We start from the raw sequence: 17,801 nt of genomic DNA on the forward strand, positions 1-17,801 counted from the left end.
TTTTATGGAATTGTTTTTAACCATAAGACACTCCAGGAGATCCAGTTCAAGAAGGGCACGTCACAACCATAAGATCATTGAACAGGTGCCCTGCAAGCAGGCTGGAATGTTGAAAGAAAAAAAAAAATTCTACCTGGAACATACCAAACTTACACCAACATAAGCTAATAAAGCCCCAGTTAAATATCACTAAGATGCTTTTAAAATCACGACTGTTGGGGGAGGGTGTGTATGTGCCTAACGACATTTTTGCCCATTTTGATTACAAATTGATTAAAAAGGTATTAAACGCAGAGGCAGGAGGTCACGAGTCAGGCCAGAAGGCGCAGAGTGACCTCCCAGGGTTAGACAAAGGCAAAGTCAGGATGGTTCCCAGAGCAGTTTCTAAGTGCAGACTGCACATGAACGAGCAAAGGTTCTTACCTTCTGACAGGCTGTGCAATTTTGCTTCGAGGCAGGTTACTCCCGTTTATTGCCAATGAAGGTCTTGGGAGTGCGCTGCGGCCCACTATCCCAGAAGCTGCAGCTTTGTTGGGGGCAGGGATCCCCGTGTTGGAGTATAACTGTAAGCCGTTGGATAAAGGCATGTTACTGCTGCCTTGAACGGTTGGACTCACGTAGGCTGTGGCTTTAAGAGGCTGCCGGACAGACACTGGGAAATGTCCCACGCTGTGGATTCTGTGTTGAAGCTGCCCCGGTGACGGAACTAGAAGAACAAAGGACGCTCACGTGAGAGAACGCCTACCACTATGTACACGTGTGTTATGTTCAAAGCAGCTGATACTGTTGAAAGGGTTTTACATGTATAGAAATTTATCTACATATATGCATGTAGATAAATGAAACACGAGTTCCAGACTGCATTTAGTATTGGAAAATTCTACTTCGTGACAAGCGTCTCCTTCTCTGTCAATCAGCAGCAACATTTTTGAGTGCCTGACTATATTTAGAAGCCAGCTGGAACAACAACCTTCTTTCCTTTAACAAATTTGAGCATCTCTGAGTTCTCACAGGATTTCTTCCTTGCTTGCTTGCTTGCTTGCTTGCAAGACATTAGGATTTCTTGATGGTTGCACCGGGGATGGTTTCATGAGGATAAAACAGGGGACAGGGCTTCCCTGGTGGCACAGTGGTTGAGAGTCCGCCTGCCGATGCAGGGGACACGGGTTCGTGCCCCGGTCCGGGAAGATCCCACATGCCGCGGAGCGGTTGTGCCCATGAGCCATGGCCGATGAGCCTGCGCATCCAGAGCCTGTGCTCCGCAACAGGAGATGCCACAACAGTGAGAGGCCCACGTACCACAAAAAGAAAAAAACAAGGGGACAATTTAATAGCATTAATTATAGAAGGGTAGACAGGTGGCATTGGTAGGCACAAACAGCTTATTACAGACTTTTTTTTTTTTTTTTTTTGCAGTACACGGGCCTCTCACTGTTGTGGCCTCTCCCGTGGCGGAGCACAGGCTCTGGACGCACAGACTCAGCGGCCATGGCTCACGGGCCCAGCCACTCCGCAGCATGTGGGATCTTCCCGGACCGGGGCACGAACCCATGTCCCCTGATCGGCAGGCAGACTCTCAACCGCTGCGCCACCAGGGAAGCCCATACAGACATATTTCTTAAATAATTTTCATCATGACATTTATCTCATAGGGTTGGTGGGAAGACTAAATGAGTTAATCCACATAAAGCCTTACAATGGCTGAGTAACCACTCAGCAAGTACTACCTTGATAACAGCAGCAGAATCTGTGAAATGAAGGGAGCTCTCTGGGTAAGAACCCTTAAGAACTTTATCAATATACTGGCCCATCATTGTGCACTATTTCACATTAAAAAACAATGAACTGTTTGGCAGAAATTTTAAAATTTTATAAATCCTTTTCTCCAAGGAAAAAACTGAATCACAAATTTAACATAAACTTATACATACAACATTACCTGTTGTTTACTAACCACTCTAGCCTCTGCTGCCTAGTACACCTGTGATGCGGTTAACACAAACAGACCCTGTTTTCTAAAACAGTTTAACTGATTTTGAACTTAAGCACAGAATATACAACAGATATCTCTGATAAAAAGTGAGGAGAAAGACAAAAAAGTCTGTTTTTTTTAATATCTCTTGAAAGTATTTCCTTAAATTAGCTTTGTTCAAGTATACATTAGTGAAATCTATATGTAGGAATGCTGATGTATGTGTATGGTAGCCAAAAAATTCGATGAAAAGTGAGGTCTCTAAGATTCTGCTATAGTTCTGTTTCCATCAAGCTTTAGGGACACAGTAAACTTGTGTTGGCTGGCAAATCATCTCTAAGATCCTTTCCAACCAATTCTGCAATTCCTTAATTTAGTAGCATCTAACTGTGAATGTTCCAACATATTGGCTTATCAACTGTAACAAACATACCCCACTACTGCAAGATGTTAATAACAGAGGAAACTGGAGGAGGGGAAGGGGGACATGCGGGGATATATGGGAACTCTGTACTTCTTGCTCAATTTTTTTGTAAACCTCAAACTGCTCAAAAACAAAGTCTTAATTTTTTAAAAAAACTCAACAGGTGAATTCGGCCCAATTTCTTCTGAAACACAATATACATAAAGTACCTAAACGTTAAGCCTAGAGCAGAATGAAATTCTGAAGTGAACACATGCGTGTAACCATATCCACAACAAGACGTGAAACACTGCCAGCACCACAGCAGGCTCTCACATACCCTCTCCCAGGCAGCACTCCCCCAAAGTCACTGTTATTTGCACTTTTATCACCACAGACTAGTTATTCCTATGTTGAACTTCATGGAAATGGAATTATATAGTATGTTCTCTTCTTTGGCTCAATATTATGTTTTTGAGATTCATCCATATTTGCATTGCTATGGGTATTCCATTGAATGAATGTCAAAATCCATTCTTCTGATGATGAAAAGCTTGGTTATTTCTAAGTTTGGGGTTTTATGAACATTCTTGAATATGCGTTGGTGTTCAGATGCATTATGTTATGGGTATATTCCAAATTTATAACTATTAGGATAAATGAAGTTATTAGCAAAGCTGCTGAATACAACATCAAAATACACAAATCAACTGTATTTCTAAACACCAGCCAACTAGTAGAAACTAAAATTTGAAAAAGATACTATTTATAAAAAACATTTTAAAGGCCTGTGTCCTTGCCACTGAGCCACAGCCACCCCTGCCGCCACAGAGGACCCTCCTAAACTAGTAGATACAATTCAAGACTGAGTGAAAGATCAAGTGGCAACAAAATCTGAACTTGCCGTGTGGATGAAAGGCTCTTGGTGCTGCAGCCAGGAATCAGTGCTGTGCCTCTGAGGTGGGAGAGCCAACTTCAGGACACTGGTCCACAAGAGACCTCCCAGCTCCACATAATATCAAACAGCGAAATCTCCCAGATATCTCCATCTCAACACCAGCACCCAGCTTCACTCAACGACCAGCAAGCTACAGTGCTGGACACCCTATGCCAAACAACTAGCAAAACAGGAACACAACCCCAGCCATTAACACAGAGACTGCCTAAAATCATAAGTCCACAGACACCCCAAAACACACCACCAGACGTAGACCTGCCCACCAGAGAGACAAGATCCAGCCTAATCCACCAGAACACAGGCACTAGTCCCCTCCACCAGGAAGCCTACACAACCCACTGAACCAACCTTAGCCACTGGGGACAGACACCAAAAACAATGGGAACTATGAACCTGCAGCCTGTGAAAAGGAAACACCAAACACAGTAAGATAAGCAAAATGAGAAGACAGAGAAACACACAGCAGATGAAGGAGCAATATAAAAACCCACCAGACCTAACAAATGAAGAGGAAACAGGCAGTCTACCTGAAAAAGAATTCAGAATAATGATAGTAAAGATGATCCAAAATCTTGGAAATAGAATAGACAAAATGCAAGAAACATTTAACAAAGACCTAGAAGAACTAAAGATGAAACAAACAACGATGAACAACACAATAAATGAAATGAAAAATTCTCTACATGGGATCAATAGCAGAATAACTGAGACAGAAGAACAGATAAGTGACCTGGAAGATAAAATAGTGGAAATAACTACTGCAGCTCAGAGACCTCTGGGACAACATTAAACGCACCAACATTCGAATTATAGGGGTTCCAGAAGAAGAAGAGGAAAAGAAAGGGACTGAGAAAATATTTGAAGAGATTATAGTTGAAAACTTCCCTAATATGGGAAAGGAAATAGTTAATCAAGTCCAGGAAGCACAGAGAGTCCCATACAGGATAAATCCAAGGAGAAATACACCAAGACACATATTAATCAAACTGTAAAAAATTAAATACAAAGAAAGCATATTAAAAGCAGCAAGGGAGAAACAACAAATAACACACAAGGGAATCCCCATAAGGTTAACAGCTGATCTTTCAGCAGAAACTCTGCAAGCCAGAAGGGAGTGGCAGGACATATTTAAAGTGATGAAGGAGAAAAACCTGCAACCAAGATTACTCTACCCAGCAAGCATCTCATTCAGATTTGATGGAGAAATTAAAACCTTTACAGACAAGCAAAAGCTGAGAGAGTTCAGCACCACCAAACCAGCTTTACAACAAATGCTAAAAGAACTTCTCTAGGCAAGAAACACAAGAGAAGGAAAAGACCTACAATAACAAACCCAAAACAATTTAGAAAAAGGGAATAGGAACATACATATCGATAATTACCTTAAATGTAAATGGACTAAATGCTCCCACCAAAAGACACAGATTGGCTGAATGGATACAAAAACAAGACCCATATATATGCTGTCTACAAGAGACCCACTTCAGACCTAGAGACACATACAGACTGAAAGTAAGGGGATGGAAAAAGATATTCCATGCAAATGGAAACCAAAAGAAAGCTGGAGTAGCAATTCCCATATCAGACAAAATAGACTTTAAAATAAAGACTATTAGAAGAGACAAAGAAGGACACTACATAATGATCAAGGGATTGATCCAAGAAGAAGATATAACAATTGTAAATATTTATGCACCCAACATAGGAGCACCTCAATACCTAAGGCAAATACTAACAGCCATAAAAGGGGAAATCAACAGTAACACATTCATAGTAGGGGACTTAACACCCCACTTTCACCAATGGACAGATCATCCAAAATGAAAATAAATAAGGAAACACAAGCTTTAAATGATACATTAAACAAGATGGACTTAATTGATATTTATAGGACACTCCATCCAAAAACAACAGAATACACATTTTTCTCAAGTGCTCATGGAACATTCTCCAGGATAGATCATATCTTGGGGCACAAATCAAGCCTTGGTATATTTAAGAAAACTGAAATTGTATCAAGTATCTTTTCCGACCACAACTCTACGAGACTAGATATCAATTACAGGAAAAGATCTGTAAAAAAATACAAACACATGGAGGCTAAACAATACACTACTTAATAACGAAGTGATCACTGAAGAGATCAAAGAGGAAATTAAAAAATACCTAGAAACAAATGACAATGGAGACACGACGACCCAAAACCTATGGGATGCAGCAAAAGCAGTTCTAAGAAGGAAGTTTATAGCAATACAAGCTCACCTTAAGAAACAGGAAACATCTCGAATAAACAACCTAACCTTGCACCTAAAGCAATTAGAGAAAGAAGAGCAAAAAATGCCCAAAATTAGCAGAAGGAAAGAAATCATAAAAATCAGATCAGAAATAAATGAGAAAGAAATGAAGGAAACGATAGCAAAGATCAATAAAACTAAAAGCGGGTTCTTTGAGAAGATAAACAAAATAGATAAACCATTAGCCGGACTCATCAAGAAAAAAAGCGAGAAGACTCAAATCAATAGAATTAGAAATGAAAAAGGAGAAGTAACAACTGACACTGTAGAAATACAAAGGATCATGAGAGATTACTACAAGCAACTCTATGCCAATAAAATGGACAACCTGGAAGAAATGGACGAATTCTTAGAAATGCACAACCTGCCAAGACTGAATCAGGAAGAAAGAGAAAATATGAACAGACCAATCACAAGCACTGAAATGGAAACTGCGATTAAAAATTTTCCAACAAAGAAAAGCCCAGGACCAGATGGCTTCACAGGCGAATTCTATCAAACATTTAGAGAAGAGCTAACACCTATCCTTCTCAAACTCTTCCAAAATACAGCAGAGGGAGGAACACTCCCAAATACATTCTACGAGGCCACCATCACCTTGATACCAAAACCAGACAAGGATGTCACAAAGAAAGAAAACTACGGGCCAATATCACTGATGAACATAGATGCAAAAATCCTCAACAAAATACTAGCAAACAGAATCCAACAGCACATTAAAAGGATCATACACCATGATCAAGTGGTGTATGATCCTTTTAATACACCACTTGCACTACTCCAGGAATGCAAGGATTCTTCAATATACGCAAATCTATCAATGTGATAAACCATATTAACAAATTGAAGGAGAAAAACCATATGATCATCTCAATAGATGCAGAGAAAGCTTTTGACAAAATTCAACACCATTTATGATAAAAACCCTGCAGAAAGTAGGCATAGAGGGAACTTTCCTCAACATAATAAAGGCCATATATGACAAACCCACAGCCAACATCATCCTCAATGGTGAAAAACTGAAAGTATTTCCACTAAGATCAGGAACAAGACAAGGTTGCCCACTCTCACCACTCTTATTCAACATAGTTTTGGAAGTTTTAGCCACAGCAATCAGAGAAGAAAAGGAAATAAAAGGAATCCAGATCGGAAAAGAAGAAGTAAAGCTGTCACTGTTTGCAGATGACATGATACTATACATAGAGAATCCTAAAGATGCTACCAGAAAACTACTAGAGCTAATCAATGAATTTGGTAAAGCAGCCAGAAACAAAATTAATGCACAGAAATCTCTGGCATTCCTATACACTAATGATGAAAAATCTGAAAGTGAAATCAAGAAAACACTCCCATTTACCACTGCAACAAAAAGAATAAAATATCTAGGAATAAACCTACCTAAGGAGACAAAAGACCTGTATGCAGAAAATTATAAGACACTGATGAAAGAAATTAAAGATGATACAAATAGATGGAGAGATATACCATGTTCTTGGATTGGAAGAATCAACATTGTGAAAATGACTCTACTACCCAAAGCAATCTACAGATTCAATGCAATCCCTATCAAACTACCACTGGCATTTTTCACAGAACAAAAAACTTCACAATTTGTATGGAAACACAAAAGACCCCGAATAGCCAAAGCAATCTTGAGAACGAAAAATGGAGCTGGGGAGGAATCAGGCTCCCTGACTTCAGACTATATTACAAAGCTACAGTAATCAAGACAGTATGGTAGTGGCACAAACACAGAAATGTAGATCAATGGAACAGGATAGAAAGCCCAGAGATAAACCCACGCACATATGGTCACCTTATCTTTGATAAAGGAGGCAGGAATGTACAGTGGAGAAAGGACAGACCTCTTCAATAAGTGGTGCTGGGAAAACTGGACAGGTACATGTAAAAGTATGAGATTAGATCACTCCCTAACACCATACACAAAAATAAGCTCAAAATGGATTAAAGACCTAAATGTAAGGCCAGAAACTATCAAACTCTTAGAGGAAAACATAGGCAGAACACTCTATGACAAAATTCACAGCAAGTTCCTTTTTGACCCACCTCCTAGAGAAATGGAAATAAAAACAAAAATAAACAAATGGGGCCTAATGAAACTTCAAAGCTTTTGCACAGCAAAGGAAACCATAAACAAGACCAAAAGACAACCCTCAGAATGGGAGAAAATATTTGCAAATGAAGCAACTGACAAAGGATTAATTTCCAAAATTTACAAGCAGCTCATGCAGCTCAATAAGAAAAAAACAAACAACGCAATCTAAAAATGGGCAGAAGACCTAAATAGACATTTCTCCAAAGAAGATATACAGACTGCCAAGAAACACATGAAAGAATGCTCAACTTCATTAATCATTAGAGAAATGCAAATCAAAACTACAATGAGATATCATCTCACACCAGTCAGAATGGCCATCAACAAAAAATCTAGAAACAATAAATGCTGGAGAGGGTGTGGAGAAAAGGGAACACTCTTGCACTGTTGGTGGGAATGTGAATTGGTACAGCCACTATGGAGAACAGTATGGAGGTTCCGTAAAAAACTACAAATAGAACTTCCATATGACCCAGCAATCCCACTACTGGGCATATACCCTGAGAAAACCATAATTCAAAAAGACTCATGTACCAAAATGTTCATTGCAGCTCTATTTACAACAGCCCAGAGATGGAAACAACCTAAGTGCCCATCATCGGATGAATGGATAAAGAAGATGTGGCACATATATACAATGGAATATTAGCCATAAAAAGAAACGAAATTGAGCTATTTGTCATGAGGTGGATAGACCTAGAGTCTGTCATACAGAGTGAAGTAAGTCAGAAAGAGAGAGACAAATACTGTAAGCTAACACATATATATGGAATTTAAGAAAAAAAATATGTCATGAAGAACCTAGGGGTAAGACAGGAATAAAGACACAGACCTACTAGAGAACGGACCTGAGGATCTGGGGAGGGGGAAGGGTGAGCTGTGACAAAGCGAGAGAGAGGCATGGACATATATACACTACCAAACATAAGGTAGATAGCTAGTGGGAAGCAGCCGCATAGCACAGGGAGATCAGCTTGGTGCTTTGTGACCGCCTGGAGGGGTGGGATAGGGAGGGTGGGAGGGAGGGAGACGCAAGAGGGAAGAGATATGGGAACATATGTATATGTATAATTGATTCACTTTGTTATAAAGCAGAAACTAACACACTATTGTAAAGCAATTATACCCCAATAAAGATGTTAAAAAAATTTTTTTTAAATAAAATACTTAGGAATAAATTATAGATGTATTAACCTCTATATAGAAAGCTATAGAACTTTGACAAGATGATCTAAATAAATGAAAGAATGTTCCATGTTAACGCATTAGAAAACTAATATTTTTAAGATACCAATTCTAAAATTTATCTACAGATTCAATAAAATTTCAAAATCATTTGAAATGAAATTATTCATGAAGATACTCCCATTAATTCTCCTACACACAAGATAGATAACCACCCTTGAGTTTAAAAAAATAACAAAGAGAAACTAGTTAAGATCAATAGACAGAATCCTAATTTTACAAATGAGAAAACAAGAATCAGAAAGGATATGGAGCTTTCCCATGAACTTATGATTAAGAAAAGACCCAGGGACTTCCCTGGTGGCACAGTGGTTAAGAATCTGCCTGCCAATGCAGGGGACACAGGTTCGAGCCCTGGTCCAGGAAGATCCCACATGCCGCAGAGCAGCTAAGCCCGTGCGCTACAACTACTGAGCCTGCACTCTAGAGCCCTCAAGCCACAACTACTGAGCTCGCATGCCACAACTACTGAAGCCCGCGTGCCTAGAGCCCGTGTTCTGCAACGAAAGAAGCCACCACAGTGAGAGGCCCGCGCACTGGAAGGAAGAGTAGCTCCCGCTCACTGCAGCTAGAGAAAGCCCGTGCACGGCAACAAAGACCCAAAGCAGCCAAAAATAAATAAAATAAAATAAATTAAAAACAAAAACACCCAAACTCAAGTATTTGACTGCTAACCCAGTGTCTTCCTTCTATATCAGGCTGCCTCTCCAACTTTCTGTATCCTACCTTTGTTAACTCCAGAAAGTAGAATGGCCCAGAACTAGGAATCTTCATGATACACACTTAGAATGTACAAAGAATATTCTCTTACAATGCTTAGGAATAAAAGTCAATGAGAGCAGAGTCCTGAGATCTGAAACAAGTTCATGACTGACCTCCTCTTACACATGAACATTGTTCTCAGGTTTTTTTGTTTTCTCTCATTATTATGCTTGACTTACAATGGTTTTTCTATTTTCTTCACTTCTCTTGTGTATCAATTGCAATTCTTTTATAAAGAAGAATTTCCCCTCTTCTCCATTTATTTTATTCAATTAAGTATGGACCCACAGTTAAATAACCTATGGGTTATAATCCTTTAATATAAATATTTATTCTGCGGCTCAAACTGTCCCAGATTTGGTCTCTGGGAGTTTCTTCAAGTTGTTTCCTATATCCTTTTGACATGTTCCCGTCATTTCTTAAGCACTTCCGTCAAAACCTGCCATGGTTTGTAGTGTATGTTCTATTCTATTTTGGGTTACGTGCATTTTTCTGGCACTCGAATCGTGCTATTAACCCACACTGAATTAGAGTTCACAAAAACTCCTAATCATTACCCTATTTACTACCATCACAACTGTATTTTCCCTTCTATGCTTATACTATTGACTTTTGTACTGAAGTGTAGAATTTTTATCTCAGTTAAATTTCATCATGATATATTTGGCCAATTGTCCTAACCTCCTGACATAAAATTAGTAGTCTTCTCAGTTTCTCACCATTAGTTCACAGGTTGTCTTCTCTGTCTTTAAACAAGCCATTAATTCAAATATTAACAGATCAAGCCCTAAGATACAGCCCTATGGCATTCATTTATACATTCGTTCAAACATTTACTGAGAGTTCAATGTACCCGGCAGCATGCCAGGTGCTGGGGACAGAAAATCAGATGCACTATGGTCCAAGCCCAGAGGGAGCCAGTAGGCTAGTATGGAAGACGACATAATGACAGTAAAGTGTAACACTTTACTGAATGACAGAGGTAGGCACCAAAAATCTAACCCATTCTAGACATGTGTTGGAGGTACACAGGGTAGTCTGTTAGGGCCACCAGGGAGTCTTCTGGGTGCAGACTTAAGACATCTGGCTGATGGCGCTTGGCCACACACTGAACACACTTCAGGCCTCCCGGGTTTGGGCATATCAATACTGGGACTGTGACCTTGGATCTGCCACCCAGGGGTCAGCCTCAGACTTAACCCCAACTACCCCTACAGACAGCATGAGTAGGAGGTGGGGGGGCGCCCTGGAGCCAGCACATCCCCACACAAAGCGAACACACACACACACACACACACACACACTAGATTTTACTTTCACCGTGCTGCTCATCACTGGGTAAACTGTACAGAGGATGAATGACACACTGTGGGGCAAACTGAAATGAAGTAGATGGATCCTACTTTAGACACACTAAAATAGAACTTCATTTGCCAGGGGAAAGCTCTGGACTGGTGAAAAATAAGACCAAAGTAACAGCTAGACAGAGTAAGTGTGCTTTCCTCAAAGTAAATAGATCAAGTACACAGCTAAAAAGAGGCAGATCTGCAAAGAAAACATTTTTGTATGATGAGTAAACAAATCAATCACCATTTAGTGCTTCTACTGCTATCCCTGGGTATAAAGGATTGCATATAATTTACTAATTATTAATTGGTGACATAGGCACCAGTGAAAATACCACTCAATTATCATGGTGAAAGACAAAAAAGTGTCACAAGGAGAAAAGTTTCCTGTAGTGTTCTTAAGAGAAAGAAAGAAATGAAATAGTAAGATTTTCCTAATGGTGTTACAACTAATTAAAATTACATATAAAAATACTGTCATACTTACTACAAGACTGTATTCTTGAAATTCCATTTGCAGCTCCATGCAAGCTTGAGTCAAAACTCTGACTATTCCGCACGGTGACTGGAGAACTACCATTGCTACTAACAGCGGTTGTACTTGGCATCCGAGCTAGATTAGGCATACTTCTTCGGAGCTTATCTAGAAAGGAATTTTACTAAGTTAAAAATCACAACTTTTATGCCAATTAAAACACTAGCTTTCAAAATTAAATACAAATAGAAATTATATTTTGTTCAATGACAAACAGAAATTATCACGTGTGTTATGAACTCTAGCAAGCTAATTAATTATCCCCAGTAGAGACAAACACACTCCATGTCTCCAGAAAGGTTCCACCAAAGAGACTGCTAAAGTAAAGCACTTGTTCTATAAAAAGAGGGAGGAGTTAGGTAATCAATTAGCTGTTTGTTTCTATACAATAAGTGGATAAAACTGAATCGAAGTGAGGATAGAAAATAATCTTACAGTTTAAAAGGAAAAAAAAAAGCTAGGAATTGTTACGTGTTAATAATAATAAAAAAACCTAGAAGTGTCAAACCAGCAATTACTGAATCTTTTGCTAGCATATCAAAAGAGGAAGAAATTCTTAAAATTCTAACTTGAGATGTTTTGACATATCCACTCATCACATCAACATGACCACATTAACTTCTGGAAAGTTTTAAGGGGCATGAGTACACCACCAAACCTTTGGAGACTTGAACAAATGCTTCCCTTTCTTTTTCCTTGCTGAGAACATCTTCCGCCACTAAGGGGCAGCAGAGAGTCAGTCACGCACAGACCTCAGTGCTGCTGAGATTTGAATTCAGCCACAAGAGGGCAACTCTACAATGTAGACAGTTTTCTCTTTAATACACACCCCGCCAAAACTAAAGTACACATATCAGGTCACTCAAGCTCAGAAAACACAGGATACATCTGAATACTCAGTAAAAACCCATTCAATTACAAAACCAGATTCATTTTTCTCCCCTTCACACACAGCTCCTTCTGCATCACTTAGATCCCTTGATTATAGCCCTACTCATCAAGTCACCTAATCCAAAAAGCGGCGGAATCTTCCAAATCTCACCTCCCTTCTTCACCTTCAACTCCCAAGTCCTCTCAATTCTGCCTCATAAATATTTAACAAATCTCCCACTACCACCTAGTTTAGACCTCATTATTTGTCATCCACATTTTCACAAAATTTTCCTCTTAACTGGTCTCTGTACACCCTGTCTTGTTCCTCCCCATCTTCCATACAGCCAGTGACTTCTAGCCAGCCACTTGCTAAAAACCCTCCAGTCACTGTCCCTCCCCTTCCTCTGAAAGCCCAAGCTCCTGGACTGAGACAAGATCCTTCTAAGATACAGGCTCTGCAGCCATCTCTAGACTCATCTCCTGCTGCCCTCGCCACACAGCCTACTTGCCAACCACAGTGGAGAACGGAATTTCCAAATACTTCACACTCTCTTGTACCCGTGAGCGTGCTGGTCCTTTCACTTGGACACCCTTCCCCACTTTGTGGAAGGAATGAATGAATGAACGAGTATTTCCTGTGTATATATACTATACAGTGTGTTAGACAAGGGAGTTCCCGACTCTCAGTTGGGGTTATAGTCTAGACCATTGTTTCTCTATCTTTTCTTCTGCTATCAATCTTTAGGAATCCTTTAAGGAATAAAGGCAGCAGCCAGCTACCCACCAAACATCTAAATCTAGCCTTGCAGTAAGTACAGGGTTCAGGGGAGGTCCCCAGGCTAACACTGATTACACCATGCCACTGATAACCCCTGCCATAGCCTAAAAATCACAGTTAGCAAATGTTCTGCAAGCTTTAAGCACTTATCATACCTGGCAAATTATTCAAATACAGTAGCCCTACCCTGCCCCACCTTATGGGCAGGGGATACGTTCCAAGACCCTCAGCGGGTGCCTGTAGCTGCCCATAGTACAGAACCTTATATATACGATGTTCTTCCTATACAGGTGCTGACAGGCAGGAAGCACACACAGCGTGGATACACAGGACAAAGGGATGATTCACGTCCCAGGTGGGACAGAGCAGGAAGGCACAAGATTTCCTCATACTACTCACGACAATGCACAGTTTAAAACTTACGAATTGTTTATTTCTGTAATTTTCCATTTAACATTTTCAGACTGCAGTTGGCCATGGGTAACTGAAGTCACAGGTAAGAGTGGACTGCTAGGGGCTTCCCTGGTGGCGCAGTGGTTGAGAGTCCGCCTGCCGATGCAGGGGACACGGGTTCGTGCCCCGGTCCGGGAAGATCCCACATGCCGCGGAGCGGCTGGACTGGTGAGCTGTGGCCGCTGAGCCTGTGCGTCCGGAGCCTGTGCTCCGCAATGGGAGAGGCTGCAACAGTGGGAGGCCCGCGTACCACCAAAAAAAAAAAAAAAAAAAAAGAGTGGACTGCTGTCTGCTCCTTTTAATCCTATGATCCCCAGAAATATACCAAGAACTTTCAAGAGCCATCCCTTTGGAAACCAGGCAATGTAGGAGCTATGGAAGTAGGAAATATTAACACACACTTCTATTTATAATTATTTTCTTTTATCCATATTATTTTAATAATTTAGAAAAATATTTGAGAGATTGGTTTCAAAGTTACGCCTCTCATTCCACAATTTTGTTCAAATAATCCTCTGGTAACAAATGAAGGCTCAGATATCTGAGCCACATTAATAAAAGTTTAAAAAAACAGTGGGGCTGGGGAGACCACCTTTACTTTTTCAGCACTTTGAACTTTTCCAGCGTTTTTATTCCAGGCAATGGAATGGTCATTATTTCATTTATTCCTTATGACAAACTTAGGTTAAAGGATTACATGTTACATAAAGGAGAGTGTACCAGATGATCTGATGTCCAATTATACCTAAGTTTTCTAAGAAAGGGATGTTATTTGTTTACATTTTGTAGCCAAATAAGTGAGAGCTCAGAGGCATGAGAAGCCTGGGAAAGGTGTAAGTGGTAGGCCAGGAGGGGAACTCAGCTCGTACTGGCCTTCAGAGCCTGTGTACTCAGCCATTAAATTGATTAGTCAGAAGTCCAATCCAGAGAACTGCTGTTGTATTCCATTTTCCTTTACGTGTGCAGACCAGACCTTTTAGAGAAATAAAACTACCACAGTCAGACACCAGGCTGAGAAATATTTCCACTCTCCTAACAGGAACCATCATAACACAGATTTAGGGACACCTAACCCTTTTCATAATGGTGTTGCATATAAGTTAACACCACTTTTCTAAGGTAGGACAATGATCCCATTGACAGCTAATCAAGATGCAGAGGGAGCATCTGCTTGACAGGCAGGATGTGATGCTCTAAGACACTTGACAAAAAAAGCCTTTGCAGAAACAACTCTGTGCCCTCTCCCGCAGTTTTAATGATGCTGTAATTTTCGTTAAGCACATAAAATACTGTCTTCGATATTATGGGCTTTAATAAATTACTCACTAGTGGCAGTCACTTTACCTGCCACTGTTTTCTGTTAAATTTGAAATCTGAAGGTATTAAAAAAGAGAGACTATAAAACCTTAAATATTTTCAAATGGTCTCTCAATTAGCATGAATAATACAAGTGCAGAGGAAGAAAAAGTAAACACTAAGTACATGATAGCAGGTGATGACTAGTATGATTTGTATTTGGCCTTGCAATATTTTTAAATAATTTGTTGGATCATTTCTGGGCCCAGGTTTGAGAAATGCTGCTGTATAATAATTAACAGCTATAACTCTATAAATATCGTTGGTTTCTCCACACTCTACAGGATTTGTGTGTGAGGGTCAGACGGATCATCAGTGCAAAAACATACCAGGCTTAGAATATCACATGATTATTCTCCCTATAGTTCTTGTAAGTCAAGATCTATAACTCCTGGGAGTGGGGAAGGAAGATAAATGATGAAGAGGGAAATAGAAAAAATTACAAAAAAAGAACGACACATATTCCAACCCACCGTGCTGCCATCAGGACAAATCAACTTGCCGTTACCACGCCAAACATCAGCTTCCATAGCCCCACTGCTGCACAGATCTTAATTCTAGATGTCAGGACACCAGAGGGAAAGACACATCCCAAACTTCCCCTAAATCTCGATGTGCACAGCAGCATCCTCTCCAAGCACCACGGTCCACACTTCCCATCCATCACTGTGGGCTAGGAGCAGGCCGTCAGAGATGGGGGGTCTTAAGAAAGATGAGAGAAGATGCGGCTCCGTGCCTCCGACTCCATGGAACTAGGAACTCCTCAACTTCCACAGCCCTGCTCTCCTACAGCTTTACCAGCCACAACACGAAGATACTCCCCCATTTTTGACTCAGTCTGGTACCTCACAACGGTTTTCCTGAAGCTATAAATCTGGGACACATAATCAGAAGCTGGTCAATTATAGATTTAAATGTACACCAACCAAACTGATAAGGTCTTAAGGATGTACTTAATAAGTCTTGGAAACATTTACCAGTTATTAATATTGACCTTGAAACCATTTCTTGACCACGTATGAAAGATCCAAGCACATCGAACACCAACGGCGCGTACAACTTACCTCCGTTGGTCCTATTTGGTTGCTGATCTGGAGTTTGGGCTTGAGGTGAATAATACTGTTGCTGCTGGTAATTATTCGAAGGAAAATACTGGGACCCGGGGCTCCTCCTACACTCCCGAATGCTGGAGAAAGTCTGTGAATGGGGGATTCCTCTTTGGAAAGGTGAGCATCTTGGAAGACGAGGCTGAGGTGGTGGCAGGTGATCAAATTCCTCCTCGTCCTCCAGGCTGAATCGATCGTATTCTTGATCACTGCATGTCCCTTTTTTTCCTGAATTCAGTGACACACTGGAACTAGGTCTCGACACAGATGCTGAAGTAGAAGCATAATCTTGCCTGAGACCTACGGAACAACAGGGACTGGTATTTTATCTTACAAGGCATTTCAATCTGGCTTAATTATTAAGTTCCAATTCATCAAATATTTGAGGAAAATTTGTGTCAAGCAAGTGATTCAAGTGGAGACCCACTATCTTGTTCTTAGTTTATTAAATCCCAAGAAAACAGACAAGCTTACCTACCAAACAGACAGCTAATACTGGACTATTCTGTTCTGGAAAAAGATTGCCCCAATTCCAGTGAAGATGAAATATACCGCTACAGTTCATCTATCAGTATCTGTCGATTTCCCCGAGCCATTCCTTCTGGAATCTGGAGAGATACTTAGGAAGGCTACTTAGGAGACACTATTCATCATCATCTGGAAGTTTCTCGTTATCTCGTTGCCAACCCACACCTTTTTTTTTTTTTTTTTTTTTTGCAGTACGCAGGCCTCTTCACCGTTGTGGCCTCTCCCATTGCGGAGCACAGGCTCCGGACGCGCAGGCTCAGAGGCCATGGCTCACGGGCACAGCCGCTCCGCGGCATGTGGGATCCTCCCGGACCGGAGCACGAACCCGTGTCCCCTGCATCAGCAGGCAGACTCTCAACCACCGTGCCACCAGGGAAGCCCAACTCACAACTTTTTTTTAAAGTAGTCTATGCCTGACTGACTGCTTAACTTCCGAGACTGACATCCAATCTTTCAGCCATACGTTTTTTTAGAAAGAGTTACTGTTACTGTACTGTTACTAAATAACAACATAAAATAATCGTTTTTCCTCTCAAAATGTATCTTATTAAATCTTGCATAAGCATTACAATCTTTCTCATAGTAGCCTTGCCCAATTCTGAAAGCAGGAAATTGTTATGCTTAAATGATACTTGGCTGTTTCTACTTATGTTGGCCTCAGAAGATAATTCCAAAATAAGCTTAGCCCAGGTCTGTGATCTACATCTTCTTTTGCCTTTTGATACCATTAATAACCTTGAAGTAGTTCACTCTCAGATTAACTGTTGTAACCTTATTGCAGAACCAATAACTCAATGTTATTGGAAATAACATTTCCAATTATCTCTCCTGCAATAATTATGTATCTTGAAAAGTACAATTTTTATGGAAGTATAGTTGACTTAAAATGTTTTGTTAATTTCTGCTGTACAGCAGTTATTCAGTTATACATATATATATATACACATAATTTTTTATATTCTTTTCCATTATGGTTTGTCTCAGGATACTAAATATAGTTCCCTGTGCTATACAGTAGAACCTTGTTGTTTAACCATTCTATATATAATAATTTGCATCTGAGAATGCATTAATGC

At 40.3% G+C, this 17,801-nt stretch overlaps 1 protein-coding gene across 2 annotated transcripts in view; it reads right to left on the minus strand.

Annotated features, from left to right (window-relative positions):
* SLAIN1 (SLAIN motif family member 1) overlaps positions 1-17,801 on the minus strand; it is a gene marked incomplete at its 5' end in the record, with an annotated part of 60,332 nt that overhangs the window by 1,795 nt on the left and 40,736 nt on the right. For both annotated transcript variants that reach the window (XM_082675910.1, XM_082675909.1), the window contains 3 exons: positions 424-706; positions 11,584-11,739; positions 16,156-16,497. In XM_082675910.1, the coding sequence (XP_082532036.1) occupies positions 424-706; positions 11,584-11,739; positions 16,156-16,497 (781 nt within the window). The remainder of the gene's footprint in view (positions 1-423; positions 707-11,583; positions 11,740-16,155; positions 16,498-17,801) is intronic.

The sequence above is a fragment of the Grampus griseus genome (genome assembly GCF_964374135.1).
Source record: "Grampus griseus genome assembly, chromosome: 18".
Taxonomy (NCBI): domain Eukaryota; kingdom Metazoa; phylum Chordata; class Mammalia; order Artiodactyla; family Delphinidae; genus Grampus; species Grampus griseus.